General features: G+C 37.7%; 1 protein-coding gene across 7 annotated transcripts in view; it reads right to left on the reverse strand.

Annotated features, from left to right (window-relative positions):
• Positions 1-22,731, reverse strand: part of EPHA7 (EPH receptor A7) — a 179,325-nt gene that overhangs the window by 150,846 nt on the left and 5,748 nt on the right. For 6 of the 7 annotated variants that reach the window (XM_076333255.1, XM_076333251.1, XM_076333254.1 and 3 more), the window contains exons 2-3: positions 22,564-22,628; positions 17,490-18,159 (exon numbers count right to left, since the gene is read on the reverse strand). In XM_076333255.1, the coding sequence (XP_076189370.1) occupies positions 17,490-18,093 (604 nt within the window). In that variant the 5' untranslated portion in view covers positions 18,094-18,159; positions 22,564-22,628. Of the gene's footprint in view, positions 1-15,368; positions 15,608-17,489; positions 18,160-22,563; positions 22,629-22,731 lie in introns of those variants that run through there. The other variant, XM_076333256.1, reaches the window with a different exon arrangement.

Here is a 22,731-nt window from a genome sequence, read left to right on the forward strand (position 1 = left end):
CAAACAAACACAACTGATGGGAAGAACACAATCAATAAAATAGTTTCCAAAAATCCTAGGATGTTTATCTTAAGATGAGATCTGAGTGATTTCAATTAGATGCAGATCTGTTCTGGTATTTCTCATCTTTGCCAGCTTGTCAGATAATTGCCTCCCAAGCAACCCTAGTGATCAGCCTCTCTCAGCTCAACCATTAACTCATTCTTTCACCCCCCCCCCAAAAAAAAAAAAAAAGCCATGGCACTTTGAGCTCTTTTCAAAAGGACAGGTATGGATTGCAGCCTGAAAGGTGCTAGCTATACTACAATCATCATTCAAATGTATTTTTAAAACCAATACTGTGGCATAATAGAGAGTTTTCTAGTTTTCTGTTACCTGCTGCTGTGTTCTGTACACACTTCTGTGAAGTTCATTGCTGGATACAGCTGAAAATTTTGATTAATAATGACTACTCATCCTGCATCTGCACTTTATTACCACAAGCCATTATGTTCATCTCTCATAAGGTAAGCACGTGAGCCAGAATTACAGCTAATTTACAAGAAAAAAACCCAAATCAAACTACTTTTCACCTCTCATGTGTGGTACATGCTTATGTGCTTCCTCGAATCAGAACCACAGGCTGCTGAGAAACACCACTGTGACTTAAAAAGAGCTATAGTGTGTCACCCCAGAGTTACAAGTGTTTGACACTGGCTTTTACAGAAAAGGAGTGTGGATGTGTTCCGTTCGTAAAAGTCTGTGGAAGGTTTCGGGATCTATCTGGATGAAATGCACTGTTGTGCTGGTTTTGGCTGGGGTACAGTTAATTTTCTTCATAGTAGCTAGTATGGGGCAATGTTTTGGATTTGTGCTGAAAACAGTGTTGATAACACAGGGATGTTTTCGTTACTCTGAGCAGTGCTTACACAGAGTCAAGGCCTTTTCTGCTTCTCACCCCACCCCACCAGCGAGCAGGCTGGGGGTGCACAAGAAGCTGGGAGGGGACACAGCCGGGACAGCTGACCCCAACTGACCAAAGGGATATTCCACACCATATGACATCATGCTCAGCATATAAAGCTGGGGGAAGAAAAATGAAGGGGGGACGTTTGGAGTGATGGCGTTTGTCTTCCCAAGTAACCGTTACGCGTGATGGAGCCCTGCTTTCCTGGAGATGGCTGAACACCTGCCTGCCGACGGGAAGTAGTGAATGAATTCCTTGTTTTGCTTTGCTTGTGTGCGCAGCTTTTGCTTTACCTATTAAACTGTCTTTCTCTCAAGCCACGAGTTTTCTCACTTTTACCCTTCTGAGTCTCTCCCCCATCCCACCAAGGAGGGGAGTGAGCAAGCAGCTGTGTGGTGCTTAGTTGCTGGCTGGGGTTAAACCACGACATAAATATGCAGTTATCATCAGTATGCTTCTGTCTTAGATAAACTTCTGGCAAAGTGGAACCTATGAAAACTCTTTAACTTTCTGTAATTAAAACAATATTACAATAATCATGTTTCACCATGACAAAATATTACTGGAGACAAAGGAAGACTTTAACCATTGCTTGTAATAGGCCTTTCAAAATAAAAGCCATACCCATGAAAGTGATACTTTTTTTACTTCTGTGATATATTTCCTTCCATGAAGGTATGTTGCAAAATAAATGCTATTCTTCATTGTGTTCTAAAAATGTCTGCTTTGAACTATTTAAACTATTTTAATTACTCACTGTTTTATCAGCATAAATAAAATTTGCTCACTGACCCATATATTTCTTATCTCAGTGAACCGAGCTACTTCTCCCAGATCATTTAGTGCAGGTTAGCCAGGCTTTGTGAGCAACGTATAATAATATGCAAACTAAAACCATAACTATGTCAATTTAAGGTCAAAAAGGCCTATTTGTGGTTATTATGGAAATCAGTTTAAATGCGAGGTGGCTAAACAATGCGTCTTTGCATACTGGCTCAGCAAAAAACCACAAACAACCTGCCAACATCTGCTTTTTGAAGTGTCAGATAACATTATTTCCAGGATGACATCAAGGGCCTTCATTGGCTATGCATAAGGTCAGTGAATATTAACTTCATTTACACTTGGCTGAGAATTGGCTGGTGCCAACAATAGAGGTTTAGATCCTCTGCTGAGCAGGGTTAAAAACTGACAGAAAGCTGCCATTGAGGAAGATGGATGATCGTACTAGCTGACCCTATTCCTCCCCCAGTGTCACAGCTTTGGCCTCTTTTCTATCTCCACAACAAAAGACCCTCTCTGAGCTTCCCAGTGGCCTTCAGCTTTATTGGTGCTAACAGTCCCAGACATTTTCATCGATTGGATTCTCTGCCTCTTAAACACAAGAGCTTGCCCTCCCTGGCTAGCCAAACCTTGGCACAGATGTCTTTTTTTTGTAATTGCTTCTCTGCTGTCTGTTGGGAAGGATGCAATCGGACAGGCGAACATCATGTCAACACCGAAAATGCTTCACCATTTATCTCAGTTTCCAAATGGCATTTTAAGGAAAGTGATACACTGTTTGCGGGGGGGGGAGGGGGGGGGGGAGAGGGGGGGGGTTAACCCTTCAATGGCTCAAAGAGTCTATAAATGCAGAAAAAGAAGTTGCTGTAACGCTGCTGTAATAAAATTCCAGTGCATTTGTCCTACACATACTTCACAAATGATGAATTCTTTTTTTCAATCAAACTATTTGAAATACACATCTCTAAATGCACAGAAATCAGTTTAGTGTTGTTGCTGTGTACACTTCTATGTCAGATTCTCAAGGGGATTTTCAGTCAAGTTCAAAGTATACATTTTATAAACAATGAGGCTTGTATAGTTAATAACGTAAACATCTGTAGAATTTCTAGTCTTTTTAAATCTGAGTCCACAAACTTAATAAAAATCACAAAAATACATTAGGAGCTTAAACAGATTAGAACATATCTATTACACAGAATGAAAACAATCAGACATCTTTTAACATTTGAATGACTGGAGAAAGGATATAAAGGAAATGTAACAGAACTGTATAGAATGCTTTGGGATTGAAGAAAAACAAAACTGATGTTCTTTTATTTTTTTTTTTTTTTAAATCTGCTACTGGACATTGCTGGCAAAAGAGTAATGGATTTGACAAGCCACTTGTTTGATCCAATACAGCAATTCCTGTCTTTCTGCATACATCATGGAAACACCCAGCCTCCTATCATAATTTATATATTTTCCCAGATTCTGGGCTGCATTGCATGTGCTCTGTGCCAGACTGATTGTGCAAAGCCACCCTTAAAGGCAGTATAGCTAGCCAGAGGACTGGTCTCCCACCAAGGTGAAATCAACAGGATTATAACAACCCTTGCTATGCCTAACATAGGTTTATAGCCAGAAGCAAAGGAGCACGGATTAAATGCCCCTATTAAAACCCATGGCTCAAGTTATCTAGCAGGGGCTGGCACAACTCTCAGAACTAAGGATGATCTAAAAACCATGCATATAAAAGCTGACGAAAAAAAATGGGCGGGTGGGCACCAAAATTGATTTTTTACAGAGCTATAGTTTTTTTAGTAAATATTATGGAGTAATTCTCTCAAATATTAAGGTAGAAATGCCAAATACAGGGGAGGTCACAAAGGTGGGAAAAAAACGTAATCTAACCTGGCAGTCCAGCCTATAAAGGTGAATGGAAGTATTAGCCACCAAAACTACCTCTCTGCCATAAAATAGTGTGGCAGGATGGATCAAATTATTTCAGTTTTCCAATAATGCCTGTAGTTATAATTGAGGGAGGGGGTTGGGGGGGAGTGGGAGGTCATCAAGTAAAAAGGTAAACATTTTCTGCGGGGGGAGAGGGAAAAATGGCACCATTTTCAAACTAGCTGCAATCAGAAAGGAAGTTTACCTCAGTCATAAAAACAGTAGAAAAGAAAAACCAGTCATAATTCAGCCATAAAATGAAAAGATGTACTATGAAAAAATATGCGTGAAAGTAGCTGAAGTGATTTTTGAAAATAGAGCAATACATATTTTTCTTGGAATTAGATGTTTATTGCATACAGCCTACCACAATATAAAATAACACAATTGTACGATTGTACACCAAGATGATGACTTTTTTTTTTTTTTTTTTTTTTTTTTTTTTTTTTTTTTACACACTACTGGTAGGGAATATTGCCACAGTAATGAGGAAAACACACATTTTTCATATTTGTAGTAACTCCTATTAAACAAACTGCTTTTAGCAAGGGCTGCAAGACTGGGCCCTTGCTCTTTGTGTTAATAACAGATGGTTATGACATGGGGCCAATTCCTGTTTTTCTTACTCTCACAAGTAGTCCCAAGGGACTAATTATTTTTTTATGAATAAAGCAAGCAAGATTTTACCCAAGGGAAAATAAGCAGTTTTGCAACAAAAACGTTTGTGGTCCCCTTTTCCACTGGGCAAAAGCAGGGAGCTCTGCCTCGTCGGCACGCCCTGCCAGCCCCGAAGGAAGCGTTAAGGAACTCCAGTTGCAGGTACTTGGAAGGAACAGGGAGAGGGAGAACTGGCACGTTAAGTATGAAATGATGACAGCTCTCAACAGATTTCCCCAACATGCTTCAGAAACTGCTATCAGGGATGGAGATTGGCAAGGGATCCCCAGCAGCACGCTACTTCCATCTGGACTGGATGGAACTATAGTGTCTCCCAAAGCAGGTAGCTATGGGGATTTTAAAGAGGACAAGACGGATCCATTTGTTAACCTACACAGACGTGTAGTACAGCACAGGAGTTTTCCCCCATGGATAATCACAGGAAAAGGGCTCCAGTCAGAAGATATTCTCCTTTTCCATCACCTTAATGAACAGCCCTCCATCTCTTTGAGTTAACAAATCCAAGTCAACCATGATATATTTGGAAGCATATTCTGAAAATTAAAATGAAGAAAAATTATAAGAAATAAGTACCTGTGAAGCAGGTGCTTATCATGCGCTGAAGGAGACCAGGCTGTTCACCTCTACAGGAAAGTATCATCTCTATATGGGCTATACTGTCCATAAACCACCATACTGTGTTTCTTTAGCTAACTGCTACCACTGTTGTATGATCAGATGCCCACCCCAAGAAGCAGGATGAGCTGAGCCACTGTTCCCGCGGGGCATAGGCTACCCAGCCTAGGGCAAGTGTAATTTTTATGTGACACACAAAGGGCTTGTTATATCCTCCTTGAAAAGGAGGTGTGAGGGTGCCACAAGCTGGGTCTTCATTTCACTGAATATAAATACACTACTGACTCAGGGAAATGGAGACAACTGGTATGGCTGCAGGTATTTAAAACTCACTTCTGAAGAGATTGTAGAGATTGCAAGATTGAAAAGCCTCTTCCATCTCTGCATTTCAATGTAATGTAAATTAGGGTTTGGGGATTTTCTTCATCCTAAAGAAGAAATTACATGAGTATATATCCATTAGGTAAGTACGTATAGCACTTTATAAAGAAACACCCAAAAATATTGTTTCAGTCTGACTGCCTAAGCACCTCAGCCACTCACAGCTAGAAACAGCACAACTGCACGTTACCCATATTCACTAGACCAAACTGGACTCTTCTTAACTGACGACCATGGTGCTAGAAAACTAAGGTTGAACTTACAAATCAAGTGAATCTAGGATACGTGGAAGGATATCCTCCCTTTAGAAAGAAGGACAGCCCAGGCAAAAGATCTTTTTGTGTACGTGGAGCTGATCTGTGATGTTTTTATGTGTTCAGATGACCTGAGCAGCCTGTTTGGGCATAGTCCCAGAACACGTCCATCAATCAGTGTCAACATTCTTCCAAGCTCCACTTTGACTGGCAACTGACAGTAAGTTATCTCCTGAATGTTAATTAATAATGAATACCCTTGTCACTGCTTAAATACACAAAATGTCTTTAAATGGTGGAATTTAAAAAATGGGGTTTGTTCTGTGAGAACAGGGACTGTATTTTCATTTAGTCCTTGTATTAAGGAGAAAAATAAAATTCTCCACTTAAAGATTGCACATCATTCGTACTATCAACATGTGTTTTATTTTCTAAAAAACATTCATTTCTACTTGTGTCATGCAATTTTGAATCTTATACTCCTGGATACATTATTTTTACAAGGGTAATACACAATACAGTGACTGTGTACATTTCTACATATGACAGAAAATCTTTAAGATAAAAGATCAAAAGTAGGCATGTCATTGTCTCCTCCTCTGTCACACTCACCCAGGAAAAAGAAAAAGTGTGTTTTAAAATGATGTTATTTCTCTCCCTCATTTACTGGCATTATTCACTAGCAATTCCACTGACGAGACTTTTTTAATAATAGGCCAAATAGAGACTTATTTCAATTGACAAACTAAAGCAGACAGACAAGCAAACTTATTGTAAAGCCAAAGAATTCCCCCTTTTAATCAGAAAATTAAGTGATATGCAACTAATGATAACTGAAAGTGAACAGCAGAGAGTCACAGATCACAGATTGACTATTCTATCCAATCTGCACTGGGGGACATGATTTTCAACCCTGCTTATGGTTTTAAGCACATGATACATCACACTTCCCAGCAGCAGGCTGCAGATTAAATGTGGCTGAGACTTCCATAGGTGAGATAATTAGGTGACAATGTGGAGTCTTGGGTTTTGTTAACAGTTAAAACAATGTCCATTTCCTTTAGTATCATTTGGGGGGACTTTATCACCACTTCTTTTTCTAGTTAGTGTCAATAAAACTGCCCACATTTTGAAAGTTGTCCATTTGTCTGTATAAACATATTGTCCTTACACAATCAGCACAAAACAATGTCACAATTATAATATACTCAAGAAAGAAAATAATGAATGTTAATTTTTACTGAAGAGCTACCGGTACAGAACAACACTTTTCAATAAGTTGGACAAAAATGAAAATGGAGAGTTATCTAATTTATTTACTGTGCAAATAAACTGATCAAGGGAAAATATGTTATCATTTTGAAACATGAGAAATCAAACATCTAAGATTCAATGTTTGATTTCAGCTAAGATACTGTATCATGGGCCTGATCTAAGACAATAAAATCAAGTAAGAATACCCTCTTTTCAATAGGATTCCAATCACATTCCAAAATTATCTCTATTCAGCAATTAAAAAAGAAATACCAAAGATGATCTTTAAAAAAAAAAACAACTTTCATGCAATCTTTTTCTTTCTAATTACATTTTCTTTTGATATTTTAAGACTTCAAACAAAACTATAGTCTAACAGAAAAAAGAAAAAAGATCAATATGTCTCCATTTGCTCTGACATATAAACAAATCACCCTTATAAACAAATGAAAAATCAGTAGAACATTTTGTCCAGTTCTACCATTCACCTCAGGAATATATACATACATATATTGTGCAAATAAATTGATCAGGACAAAAATACGCTAACATTTTGAAACACGAGAGCTCAAATATCCAAGATTAAATGGTTTATATTTTTTATATATATATATGTGTGTGTGTGTTTTATATATTAAATATATACATATATGGAAGAAAGTTCAGAACCTAAGAGACCGGAACTCATCATTCCATATCAGTGGTTCTAACTGCTAGGCTATGGGAAAAGCAAGTTTCAGCAGGGGCTAATAAAAGCTTCTACGATTGACTGCATGTTAATGGGCATGCCCTATTTGAAGCAAGAGATCTGAGTTCAAATTCTCCTCAGCAAAAAAAATAACTGACCTAAGTCCAGAAAACTTGAGTTGAACGAGCTAATGTAAATATGATCAGTGGTCACAGCCACATCTTGCCCACGCAGACCATATTCCACAGACAAATTTTTGAATATGTAATTTGCTCCAGCACCAACAGGGCTGAGCTGCTTGGCACACAAACTGCCAAACTTTTAGGAATACAATAAACTTCACTTATAGAATCTCAATTGCCAACATTCTTCAAGCATTTTCATAGTAGCTAAGCAAGGGGTCCAAGATTTTAAATTAGAGATTTAATGGTATTCTCAACACCAACTATGTCCCTCGGTGGACACAAATGGATTGATTCAAATAGGCACCACATAGACATTCATGAAATGTATCATTTGTTCTCAAAATCTACCCATACAATAGTTTAGTGTAGAAAAAGATGGTACATTCAGGGAGTTCAAAAAATTCTATGCTTACTACTCATAAATTAAGACTGGCTAGTAAGCTGAGAAACTGAGGGTTTGGAGGGTTGGAGGCCACAGGCAGTACCAACTTTTCAGGTGGAGTGGATCAGGTCATTAATCCAAGCTCCAGACAACTCCTGAGTTTTTCCTTGATGGTCCATCAGAAGTGGATGGAGAACTCTGACATCCTGCCCCTCTCCTACACAGGGGTTTAGACTTCTATAGAGAAATACGCACATGTACGCTATGTCATAAGACTAAAACAAAAGCATATACATGGTCATTTGAGAAAAATAAGCTCTATCAAGCATCAGGGGACACTTGCAATTTAGTCGCATCATGAGGACGTATCTAGTAAGGTGAAGGGAACATACATACATTGTGAGTCTCGTTTACATTTGTTTCTCTGTACACATTTATACCAACACAATACCTACAATTCAGAAAAGCACACTTAATCAAACATGCATTTAAATATGTTTCATCAATGTAAAAGCTTTAGGTTTATGTATATGCTTACGGTTACTTAAAACTTTAGCACTTTCCTCAGTAGAAAAATATTAACACGCGATGTTACTCTCATTGAGTTAATGGGATTTGTGCCATTAAATTCTAGGGATGATGCCTCAGCCCGCAGTCCGACAGATAGTTTTCTGCGTTAGGCATTACTTCCTTAAAATAGTCATAAACTTGTTTACTGAAAAGTAGGAGGCCCATTTTTACACTTTCTACAGCATGTTTATTTACGGTAATACATACTATCAGAATTTTTTTTTGTTCAAAACAAAAAAATCAGTAGTCAACCAGCAAGCCGGGGCTCTAGACTTGCACCAGCTTCTCAAAATTGGACCCATTACTTCCTTCACAGTTACAGCAAGAAATTATCTTTGCATTTATGTATATTAAATACATTGTGAAATAATAGCAGTAATTATATTTCTTAATCATGTACTTCCTTTTTATCCATCAATCACACACATTTGAGGTATGTCAGGTGTCAGAAAATACTAATAATTACAGTTAATTAGACTTTTATTAGAAAAATGCTTGATATCATTATTGCAGGAGAGCCATGTCTTGCCAAGGGTCACATGTAACTAATCCAAACCATAAAAATTAAGAAGTTGAAGTATCAAATTACCTTGGGTAAAAAAACCTGATGTTTCTTACAGATGTGAGCAACTTTATCCACTTTAGGATAGGCAGCGGGGCCACCAAGCTAAATAAAGCTATACAGGTATATGCATTGACAGGATCAGGACTCTAGAAGTATAATAATTGAGCCCAATTCTTCTCTCACACAAGTTTTATACTTGGTTGCCTTTGCTACTGTGAATTATACTTACAAATTAGCTTAATATTAAGCCAAATTCCCTAAAATGCATATAGCTTCTAAAAGATAATTTTTCCTAAAAGAAAAAACTCTTCTTAATGGAGAAAAATAGAAGTAAGAAAAAAAGCATTAAATACTGAACAGTCACTCTGCAGTATGTTGGCATGTTGTGTTTATTAGGGAGACTTGATGAAGTCAGAAACAGTCATTAATGGAAAAGTACACGAGAATAATCCTTCACCAGAGACACCCTGGGGAAAACACTGGACATACTGCTGATGTGTCTGACCACAAGAAATTAAATATGAGATTCCCACAGAAAAGAAAGTTAGGATACTATTCACTTTCACATATAACATATTTTTCATTAATATTAGGGACAAGATACAGGCAACAGAAAGATTAGGAAGTGCACAGGGATAGAAGCTTCTCTAAGTAAGAAGACGGTTCATAAAAATGTCTTAAATGTATTTGCTATTGCTGCTGTTTTCTCAATAAGACAAGGTTATAGAAGAAATTAGATACAACATCCTGTAAAAAGAGGTTACTTTGTTGTTAAATTAAAGATGGGTAATGCTGAATTAAACAGTGAACCTGCCTTTTTTTTCCTTTTTTTTTCCCCCCCCTGCTTGATGCCACAACATTCTGTGAAGGCTTACAGTAGAAAACATTTGCATGTTTTTCCTGTCATGTGAACCATATTTGTCTTTTAATAAGCTCCCTGAACATACTTTTCTAATTCTTTTAAGGAAACCCCTTGCAACTTGTTTTATTCTTAACTTGGTTCCAGCCTCAAGTTTTTATTAACAAAGTAGTATTTATAGTATTTCTATGGGGGAAAAAAACCAACACAATCATGACATAAACGAAGTATATGTATTGAGTACACTTCAAAAGATCCATTTTGTCTTTGCAGATATTAATTTGAAAATATTTTACTTGTTTTCAATTTAAAAAGTGTTAATCCACAAGCTGTGTACAGCTTATTGTTTTTAGTAACAAAATTAGCTTTGCAGACAGAGCTTGCACGGTACAGGGAAAACACTGAGATTTAACACTGAGAAGTCAAGATGGAACAATTAATTTTTACACCGTAGTTCAGTTAGTATCATGATTACTACAACTTGAAAACCCACATAAAGAGAAAACTATCTCCACAGTTTCCCAAGTAAAAACAGACAGATATTCTTAAAGATTTAATACTGCTTAATATATATGAACTGTTGGGGTGCGGGGGGCAAACATTTGCATGATAACAGAAATAGTTTGGGATGCAGCAAAATTCAAAAGCTAATCTAGTTAAGCAAACATTTTGTTCACATAATTTTTATTTTCTTTCAACTTCAGTACCAAACATGGCTATCTCTGTATGTTTGTCCCACTTCTCGAATAAGAACCTCCACTTCACTCCTTTGCTTAAGGCTCTTTGTTTTCAGAGAACAATTTCTACCTTGAACTGCACAGTTTGCTTGAACAACTTTGAACAGCATTTCACCATCCATATAATAGATGTCTTACAGATACATCAAGTAGATTAGTTAAACACTTATTAACATGTTTCTCTCTTTTCTGTGATCAGCCCTTCCATTACATGATCTCTACTTTCAGTTTCTCTGTAACCTACTAACTCTCCTTTTTTCAGTTCCTGGAGCCTTGTTTTCTGCTTGGGGTGTTTGGGTTTTTTTTTTGTTTGTTTTTTTTTCTTTAAAAGTTAACAGTGATATTTAATAGAATGCATGTACACTTGAGATTTCCCTAACAAGGATTATATGTGTAACTTCTCCCATTTGTACTCAGAAATGAAAGAATATTTAAATTTATTTTTAGTGGCTTAATTCTCAGAGGAAGACATTTTTTTGTCCAGAAACCCTGGATAAAAAAAAAAAACAAAACAAAAAAACTCAGAATTTCCAAGGAAGCCAGTTGCTTTTTCATCTAGGAAAATCTTTTATACTTAGAAAATTATAACAAAACTATTGCATGCCTATTGCACCTTTCACAAAAGATTTCTGAGTAGAAAAGTTTGTTTCAGAAGCAAGATGTATGGTCTTGGGCAACAGACTTGACACGATGAGATTCCATTTCTAAATACCAACTAAAGCTTCATTTAGAACAAACAGAAGATAGACTTTATGGCTAAGGAGTTAACAGCCCAGCTGTTGAGCAACTGTAGCTAATTCAGCAGTGGCATCCCAGACCCGTAAAAAGACAGCTTTAGTGCTTCCTCTGTAACTAAAGGAGAAATTACCAAGATTCTGTTAGATTTCATTGCTGGCTTTGTTTTGTTTTCAAAATCTGTGCACAGCAGTGAATCTGACAAAAAGAAAAAAAATAGTACAACAAATTTAGTTTAAGGAAGTGATATTCAGCAAAGTTCTAGAAAAATGCAAAAATAAAATTAGTTCTTGGAGACAACAGAATCTGAGAAGAGGAACAGAGTGGGGTGGGGTGGGGGGGGAGGAGAAGAGAGGCTGGAGAAGGGAGAGAGCTCTACATGCAGCTACATTATCCAACAATTTCACTTCTAGGATCTGGGTTCCTGATTGCCCACCTGCATGTGCTATTTCACTCCTGTCAGCTCTACTGGAGCAAAACAACTAGTTCATTGGAAACTAAACCCGGCAGCAGCTCTGCAGTTAATTCATTTTAGGGATCACTCTGATGGCATTATGGATGAGAACTAGCCGGTTTTGACTGCCTCCACCACTCGATCACTTCAACTTAACATCACCTTACTTCTCACATATCTTCATTGCACACTTGACAGAGGATGCTGTATCACCAAAACCATGATGGCCTATAATCATACTAATCAAACTAATTCATACACTTCAGGCAAAGGAACACTACAAAAAAATAAGTGTATCTTAGGGCCAAAAGGCAGCCTAGAGGAGACTGGGAACAAATGCTATGAAGCATGAAGGCACCAGTTTCTTCAGGTGATAGCTACCCCTGACCACTGAGAACACAAGCCATTTTATATGATTTAATTTGGAAACCACTCTTCAAAGAGGATGTGTTTAACAGTAGACATAGCTCCTCTCCCCTTCTCTTCTCTGTGTTGACACATCCAAAAGGCTGAAGGACATGAACAAAGTAGGTCAAAGAAACCCGAATGACTTAGGGAGACTGACAAATGTGTGAAAATCATCCTCTTTACGAACACTAGACTGTTGTGAAAGAAAGATATAGCAAGAAAATATATACCTTTCTACCACATCTCTCTGACAAGAAGGGCAGTCAGAAGGCTCCAGGGTGAAAGAAAGCCAAGACGTTCAACTTTCTAGAAACTCCAAAGGAGGCTGGAAGCAGAAATCACAGCTCTGTATTTCACAGTAGAAACACCTTCAGTATTCTTGACCATCTAGCTAGAAGGTCTTACTTTCACTTTAAAAGTATCTGGTATACTTTTCTGAACCCTGCTAGGATCCTTTGGAAAGATACTTACACGATATTTTTTTTTAAATCCAATAGTTCCTATGCAGCTGTATCTGGGACCTGATATCAGATCACATTGACCTTTCTTTAAAAAGGGACAGAGAAATTATTTAATATGTTAGGGGATAAAAAGGGAAGGAGGTAAACACTCTCCTGTTGAACTTTCACTGGCTTCAGAGAAAATTACAAGACTCGGAGATATCCTCATTCTCTGCTCTGGTTCAGTTTGCTGAGAATAATTACATTCTCTTCCCTAGAGTAATTTTGGAGGCAAATAGAAGAAAGGTAACTCTTCTTCAAAAAAGGAAACATTTAGACTCTTGATGATATAAATGCCATTGAGAAAGTTTTCTACCATTTTGCCCTTTCTCCACAAAGCAAAACATTTTCAAGTTGAAAATGCGGCAACATCAACATAGGTTACTCAAGCTGCAGGTTACCCACAGCTTTTGGGACAAAATACCTGGGCTAAACTCTACACCCAATTCACAATATGCACAACATGGGCTTTTTAGAAGCATGGTAACATTTTTTTAGTGACAACTTATTCACATTCCCGCCTTAATTCCTTGCCCTCTACTAGTAAACTTGTGGCATATCAGCTCCTAAGTGGAGTAATATTAAAAAACAAAAAAAGGAAACAAACAAACAAAAAAACCCCACACATACTTTACCACAAATATGCCAAGCATAAGGCAAATTGTTTCTGGATCTGTTATCAAGTAATATTTCACAAAGTTGAGAGATAAACGTTTGTCCCAAGAAGAAAAAAAAGAAGAAACAGATGCAGCTTGCAGTCTGGCACAGTGTACAGCACATGACAAAGTTTGGAAAGAAAAGCCCGTAGCTCCCTTTTTACCTCACCAAGACAAAATGTACAAATAACTATAATCCCCTCCCCATTTTGGGGCCAATAAAACAACTGTTCATGCATATGGTATTATAAAATGTTTAACAGTAAAATGCACCCATTTGGTTTTCCCTAGAATTCTGAATTTTTTGACCTGGTGCCAAATCATCTATGTAATTTCTCAGTTCAGTCATATTAAGAGATGCTTCCTACCTTCTGAAATATCACTCTACTGCTCTGACTGAATAAATTTAATTCTTTCCCTCCCCACCCCCAACTAACATGAAACAGATGGAAAATACATTACACTAGAAGTTCTCAAAGAATTATTTTCTCCTTCAAATACCAATCACTGATTGCAGTGTGGTCCTTACATGCACAACATATCAACTGGACTCCACTGTAAGAAAAAAAATCAAAGTTAGACCCATTGCAAGTCCACTACAGTTAGTGAGAACTTTATTGTGGTTTTGTGGTCATTTTTGTTGGGGTTTTTTTGCCAGGAGAGATGCAGTACATGATGTTGGAAGAACGGAATATTTCCAAGTAACTTTGCTAGGTACCTTTCAAGACAATCCTTTAAAATGTGCAACTTCCACACCTCAGCCTAGTGCCACACACCAGCAGACATAAGATCAACGCTGAGGAGATAGTGTCCTTGCACATAAGCAAAAGAATCTGTAATTCAAAGTTCAGAGGCTCATTTAGTTTTCTTATGTTTGTTTCACCCAGCTTTAAGACTTTGCTTTAAATGACAACTGTGATCTCTCTGGAATTTGGCTCTCTTATGTATGTGTGTTATCACAATAGATCACTGAGGTGGCACGGACTCCTTGGCACACCTATAGTGAGAAGTAATCAGTGTATGTCCAGACAAAAGATTAATTCAGCTTGAAAGATCGAGTACTGAAGAAGGAACACATGGGAGCTCATTTTCCAGGTTACGTGTTTCACCACTCATGAGTGTTTTCTTCCTTATCCCTCCCAGCATTACCAGTTACTTACATTCATGCAACAAAAAAATCTTCTGGCAACACATCCAGTGCAGAGTTGTGTATAAATCAAAATTCAGTTGTTTTAGTATCTGAACTCAATAAATTTCACACACAGGAGAGAAGCTGTATGCAAAAGGAACACGTTCTTCAATCACAGCCAGCCAATCAAGCTAGCGTAACACAAATGAAAATCCCCACTGAGTTACAGGCTGAAGAGCTATTTGGAACTACAATGTGGCCATCTACTCCTACCTTTGCTACAATGCAGCCAGATAAGGTATTATTCTGTATCTTTAAAAGACCTTCCCATTGTGTTAAGTTAATTCAGCTGAGCTTTAGGAAGTGTGAGAGAGGAATCACAGACTTCTGCCCATCCTGACAGAGCACAATGCTTTCTGCCATGAGTAGTCCCAAAGAAGTCACGCAGCATGCCAGGTACAAAGTATTTGCAGAAGTGAGCCCTCAGACAGGGCTATAAAAGCTCTGGGTTAAGGAAGCACACGCCAACTTGCTCCTGCTTGATCTGTTACACAGCTTGACAGTAACAGATAGCCAGTTGCATTAGTGTCAATGTTCAGATAAGTTTCTCTCAATATCTGTCACAAAAAACAGACGTGGTATCAGTGTGCCAGCTGTATTATCGGTCACTACGTAGTTGATCATACTTAATAACATCCTCGAGCACAGACACGGCTAACAAGTATCACAGAAGGCAATTACTATTGTGCGCCACAGTCACCCAGATCGTTCTGACTCAGAGCTGCCAACGGCGCGCATTCGGCGAGTGCCTGCCTCCCACCTTTTCTCTCTCAAATACATTAACTTGCCTCAATATGGAGCCAGAGTTTGTTTTGAAACTCTTAACAGGATCACTGAAAGAAAAGAGGAAAAATACCATAAATGATCCTCTGGACTGTTTCCAGAGTAGCGTATTCTCTTAGCGATTGCTTTGGAAGCAAGCCAAAAATGGGAAGTGTTCTTGCAAATGAGCACGCTACTACACTCAAGTACAAGTTATCATTTAATTCTTTTGTCAACATCAGCGCGGTTAGAAATTAAGAAGCCTGTTTAATAAACAGGTTACCTGAATTCCAGTTACCAAACATCAATTTCTTCTCTATCCATCCCCCCCACGCTCACTCAGCTCCTGTCCCCCACCCACTTCCCAACATACACTGCTTTCTTTTTTGGATACTTTCTCTCTTTTATTGAAAGTCAAATTAAATTAGTATATTAATTACATCAACCATGACTAGGTCTGTAATCAAGAGCAAGTTAACCAAGAAAAGGAAAAAAGTCAGTCGCTCCAAAAAAACATTTGAAAACCTCAAAACAGGCTTCTATGAGACACAGTGCTTAATATTTTTAACAGAGCTTTAACACAGTCTACTGAATGGTTTCGTGGGGGCAGTTTTTCATATTACAATTACTCCTAATGAGATCACCCTCCACAGCATATGAGCCCTCATCCCTTCCCAACAGAACAATGAAAGATTTGTGCAAGGCTACAAAGGCATCAGATCAACTCCTCTCACTTCACCTTGTACCAAATTTTCCTCGTAAAAACTCGTCAAGAACACAATCTTTTCTTTTTTTCCTGAGGACAAATTATTGATAATGAGATACAATTATTTTTCTTTTAGGGTGCTCGTAATCCTCTGTAAAGGATTTTGAAGTCCTCACACAGACATCTCAGAATCAGTGACTGCTGCCAGCTTTGTTTTTTGAGATTCTGTAGGTTTCTCCTCTTCACAGATTTGTGGGGTTTTTTTCCAGTTTTTGACTTACAACATTTCTCACCAACAAATGTCTGCCTATCTTATGGTAAAAAATATGGTAATATATAACTCCTTGCATCATCTTATGATAAAAATGATAGACCTTGTGTTAAATGTACCTGAAAATACCTGTCTTCAAACAAACTGCCTATTTTCTTGATTTTACTGTAAGCAAAGACAATGAAATAACCTTTCTCACGCTAAGCAGAAGCGTCTTACACATATAGCCCCAGTGACAGCAATGCTAAGGGTAAGTATCATTCTAAGAATATGGGTAACTGAACCGGTCTGAATTGGAAAGTACAACTCAGTAGTCTCCGAATTTCTAGTATTTTAAACTAATCACCATGATACCTTGGCAAGCCAAAAGTTTAGAGTTAGTTCTATGCGAAAAGATATTGTAGCAAGGAAAACATACTTTACCCTGGAAACTTCAGATTCTGTTTGAAAGATCTAAAATGATACTCTTTTGTCTGAATTTGTACACACTTACGACACAAACCTCTAACTCAGTTTTTATTGTGTGTGTATTCTTCCCATTACTAACCACACCTCATTCTTCCTCAGTTTTAGTTTCCTTATAATTCTGTCACAGACCATGTGAAAGAACAAATCGTTTAACTACTCATATCCCAGATTGTTTATACAATGTTCTGTGATAGGTATGACTTCCTCAGCAAGAGGTACAAGGAACATAACCTTAACCAGTTTGAAATGTTAATCCTGAATCTATATTTATACTTCATACAACTTTAAATTTTCTTGTTTAAATTTTAAAATGCAGTATGCAACTGCTGATTTCCCTATCCAGAAGAGCTGGCTGCTTTGGATTAGCCAGTGTGAAGTTTACAGATTGAGGATCCAAAAACTTTAAAAGCAGACTGATGACATATTTCTCTTGGGGGGAAAAAAAAAAAAAGGCTGGTAGAACATGACCTATAATGTACGTATTACAACAAGTTGCGTGTTTACTTACGTTCACACGTGTCTCCTTTTTGCTGGTATCCCGCTTTGCAGATACATTTTCCAATAGGCACTAACCATTCTCCCTCTGCGCTGCAGTGCATCTTCGGCGAATTCTCCGCCTCCTCCTCTGCACTGCTGACGCAAGTTCCTCGTACTTCAACTAAAGAGGAAAACTCTGAGCCAGTCACTGTGTCAGGAAAAATAGCTAAGTTCTCAATGATGGACCAGCACTTCTTGTAGTAGACTTTGACAGAGACCAAAGCAATACAGGCCCCTACATCCTGAAACGCAAGATAGAATCCTTTTTTGGACAAAGGTCCAATTTCTCTCACCTCTGTGTTAAGTTTCATTTTTCTCTCCCCGAGATCACCCTGGGTAAAACTTTCATCTGCTGCAATAGTGTCTATTTTTACGTATTGGTTTTCTCGGATATTCCTGCCAGTGTCGTAGTCCGTTTCATAATAATACAAGTTAAAAGTTTCTTTACAAGTCCCCAGAACTCCAGGAAGACTGTTACAATCCCTCAGAGTGAATTTCAGTTCTACAAAAATCCTTTGTGCATTGCTTTTTGCAATCCAGTTAGTCCGAAGCCAGTTGTTTTGGTTTGATTCCATCACCTGGCATACCTGGTATGTTCGTATAGGAGTGTAGTTTTCATCCAGTCCACTAATTTCTTCCCACTAAAACAATAACAAACAGTTAGTAATACAAAACAAGTATGCCACCAGATGTAACTATTGTGTATTTTAAAAGGCTTCACAAAACTCAAGTCTCCTCCTTTTTTACAGTATGGTTTCATAAAAAGTAGGTTATTGTTAAAAAACTCTTAAGCACCCAAATGAGGAAAATACATATTAACGCAGCTGCAGGCTCTTTCTCCCTCCACATCTCTCCCACACATAAATAACTTCTAAAAATCATTGTCACATCATGGGCACAGTTGTAAAGGGGAAGCTTCAGAGAAGGCTGTTCAACGTACCAAGTTCTGATTAAGGTCATGACAGTTTTGGGTAAGCAAAGACCAAAAGGAGGGAGGCAGCTTCGCTTCCAGAGAAACCTAAAATCAGTGGAGTCTTAGAAACTGAAATTGCCTAGTGTTACAGTACATAAAACTTGTGTACATAAAACTTCCAGTTAAACCTTCAGTTGTATAGAAAGCATGGAACCGGGTCCTGAAACTTGTGAGTCGTACAATTTTCACTCCTATATGATGAAAGTGGCATAGAGAGAGAGGGCAAAAGAAAATGGACAGAATTAAAAATCTGAAAGCAAGAAAACATTTTGGTTTTGTTCAGTCCACCTTCTGTTCTACTTACAAACTGAAGAAGGTAAGCAGGATCTCCTCACCTCATTTTGTTCAGTGGCTGCATCCATGTGAAAAGGAGCAAACTTCATTTAGTTGGGAGTTCAAACGAACCATGAGATTACATACGTAATTAAGAACAACCCACATGACTGAAAGTTCACTGGTTCAAAGCCTGTTTTTTGTTGTTGTTCCCTCTGTAGGATAACAACTATGTAACAAACTGGTAAGCCTAGTAACAGCCCCGTTGTCTTTAACGGCCTTTGGTGGCGTGGGAATTTGCACCTCCGGCGATGGCAAACCTTCCACTGAAATCAACCAGGCGGATCTGCCAGGTGTAACCAAAACAAAATCTGTCTCTCACCTTTTTTCACATTTCTTATAACATTTAATTCACTGCAGAAACCGCAGCTATAATAAATCAGGGGGTTTTTTTGAGCTATCCTCACCCGATGATACAGGCAACCACGACTTCTCCGTATGGCACTTAGCCCTCTGGCCCTGTGTCAATAATGCACTTAAGCTCACGCTTAAGATCAATGACAGTACTTATGAGCTTAATGGTAAGCATGTGCTTAAGCGCTTTGTGGGACTAGCATACTCCGCGCGTCTGCAGGATGGAGCAGCCACTGACATTCCTTATACCGGTAACCAAGCGTGGAGGGCATTGGTTTCCCAGACTAGGATCCATGCAGTATACAGTACTTTGCAAGCCTATTTGACAGCAAGTGAGATCATTTTAATGTTGGTCTACTGCTCCAAGAAAAAGCAGATGTGGCTGAATTGATGCTGGAAGTTATCACCACAAAACATCTCTCGGCTGCAGATCCTGAAATGCACAGAAGTTGTAAATATCAAAGCGCATTTCAAAAACCTACAGTTAATATAGATGTGGTATGCATAGTATTATGTATGCATATGGTATTAAATTATTGAAATATATTATCAAATGCTCATGGAGTTAACTGAACTGATTGCATATGGAACTGTATTAATCTCAGAACAGAAGAAAGTCTATCTTCATAATAGATTTATTAGATATGAATGAGTAAGATTTTTTTCCCTCTCTGTAAAACTAGTATTAACAAGGAAAGTAAAAAAAGGGGCCCTGAACTGAGGCTTTTGGCTCTGCCACATTGAAAAACAAACAAACAAAAAAGGCAAAACAAACAAACAAAAAAAGAAATGGGAAAAAAAAAAAAAACCACAAAGATGACAAAAAAAGCATGAAGCCTAAAATTTTACTGATTTTCATATTCCCCATTTCACATGAGGTAGTGTTGGGCTTTTTTTGTTTTGGGTTGGTTTGGGTTTTTTTGTTTGGTTTATTTTTTATCTTGCGTAAGCAGTCCTCCCTCAAAACACCATGCCAGATTCTGCAATGAGATATTCGTTAGACGACATATCCTATCTTTGAAGTGAAAGTAACTCTAATGCACCACACAGCAGAATCTGACTCCTCGGGTTTTGATGTGGACTGCTCCATCAAAACAAATCCCCAACCCCCCCGAAAAAAACCACCCAGAAAGCAAAACAAAAAAAAACAACAAACAAACAAAATACATTTAACAAAATCAAACCATTTTTCGTAATACAACACAAATGAGCCTTCTTGGAGTCAAAAGCCCAGTACATGAGGCTAGCTAGTATTAGAGAGATTCTTATGCTACAGTCAAGGAAAACAATACAAAACGCTAAATTCAGATAAGAAGTCCTACTTTACGTTATCCCTAGCATTAAACGCTGAAGTCTAGCTTTCCGTATTTTCCCAAAGCCATGGAATATGATTTTCCTAAAAAGTTAAGGAAATATGACTTATGATTCAATTCTGTAATCACAGAGCTATTATTTCAAGTAGTCCATTGGAGGTGTACCTGCTTCTCTGCGGGGGAAAAAAAAATACTTCAGTACTTCAGGACATGTTTTCACCTGTGCCATCTGAGGTCACGTTTCATTAAAGTCTTTCTGAAGTGATCAGTTCTGTGATAGCTTTTACAGCAAGAAAATTTAACTTTTCTTTGTCCTGCTGCAACATATGGTGATACACATGCAATTCTATTTGAATGCATCCTGTTCTATTGGTTTTGATATATGGTATTCTAACTTCTTAGTTATCTTAACAATGTTTGAGATCATCGTTAGATGTAACATTTGCAGTTGAATGAGGCATTTAACGAGTGTCTGGCTGATATATTCCGTACTGTGGTGATGCAGTAGTTTCTCTCAAGAAGAAGTTTTTCTGTGTTTATTCCCATGAAGTCTTTATTGCATAGTAGAAAATTCAGTAATTAAAACTAGGAAAACATTTATTTTCAGAATAACATTATTAAAATGGTGCTTTTACCTTAATATACAGGCAACTATTTCTGAACATTCTCATGCATACGAATCCGGTCATTAGTTTTGATTCACTTTTAATTCCTGATTGAAATTGGCTTCTACCTCTAAAAGTCACCTTTTACTATTTGTTGAATTTGACTCTACTTTCATCTTTAAGTATGCTGACATGTGTAACATGTGTTGACATGTCTTTCATTATCTACAGGTTAGCCTAATATAATTGCCACCAAGCTAATCTTTTAAACACCTCTGGTAAAGGCTTCAGTCAGTGCAAAACCTAATGCCGAGGTTATTAGCCATCATACGCATTGAGCTCGCATTACATTCTTTCTGAAGTCCTTAGATTTGTTTCCAGTTTATGCTTGCATTGATTTACGATCTTGCTTTTAAAGAAAGACACTTTCAGATTTTCATTCTTCTTATTTAAAGGATTTGTTACACTTGTATATCCCCCCTCACACTTCACGCTCTTCTGGCTCCAGATTTCTTAATGTGCTGAAGATTAAGGGCCTGATCCCCCAAGTCCTTGTTCTTGCAAGGAGTCGCAATGGATTCAGCAGGACCGCTTCCATAAGTAAGAACTGTTCATATAATTTATGATTTGTCAGACTGAGTTAAGGCAGGACTGAGCTAAGGTAGGACAATATACCCATTATATCTTTCTGAAAATGTTCTTCTTCGAGGCTTGAGGAAGAGGGGTTTTATGCCACTTTTAATTCAGACTGAAAGCAGCATTTCTCAACTTTACGTGTATAATAAATAAGACAGTAACACCGATGTTTCTAAACTTCTCATTTTTTATAATGATGTACTTTACAATGGTACATTTCATGGAGTACCATGAGATTAATTTGTAAGCAAGCTGGAGGTGGCCTTAACCACATAACTCATGCCTAGTTCCAGATATCAAGCTCCTCAATGCTTGGGGATGTTTCAAGTTTGGAATGCCATTTCAAACACATCTGCAGTATAAATGTTTTTATTTTAGAGCACTTCAATCTGTGCTATTCAATTACAAAGAAAACATCGTAAACAAATTTATGATCACCCATTATACAGAAAATGAAAAACATATTTTTAGAAAGTTTCCACACAGAATTAAATCTGCTGTTTCTAAAGGAAGAAGGAAAAAGTGATTTAAAATACCGTGTTATAAATATACAGAGCTTTCTGGTACAGCGCAAAGGATTACGCTGCAAAACATAAAGCTACTGAGAACATTTAGGTGAGTTTCTAAAGAGACTTACTTTTAATTAGCTGTACATTTGTACACTGTAACCTGAGGTATGCTTCTTTCCATTCTAAAAATGAAAAAGCCATAAACGCTTGGTATGATTACTGAGAGAAATATGAAGGGGAGCTAGTTTAAAGCAAGTCTTTCAATTGCTTTGATAAATAACTACTCATCTGTAGGAACCTAATTTTTGCCTGGAGTACTTACCCCATTGGGAGGAGAGGAAATCCATTCCAACTCTGTCTGTTGTGCTTTAGAGTCCAGCAATATTACTAAAAAAGAAGAAAATAATAATTTCCACTTTGTTAAATAAGTGGGAATATAAAACCAAAGAAGAAAGTCTGAATAAGAAAAAAGTGATTAAAAGAATACAAT

This window comes from Aptenodytes patagonicus, chromosome 3 (genome assembly GCF_965638725.1).
Source record: "Aptenodytes patagonicus chromosome 3, bAptPat1.pri.cur, whole genome shotgun sequence".
Taxonomy (NCBI): domain Eukaryota; kingdom Metazoa; phylum Chordata; class Aves; order Sphenisciformes; family Spheniscidae; genus Aptenodytes; species Aptenodytes patagonicus.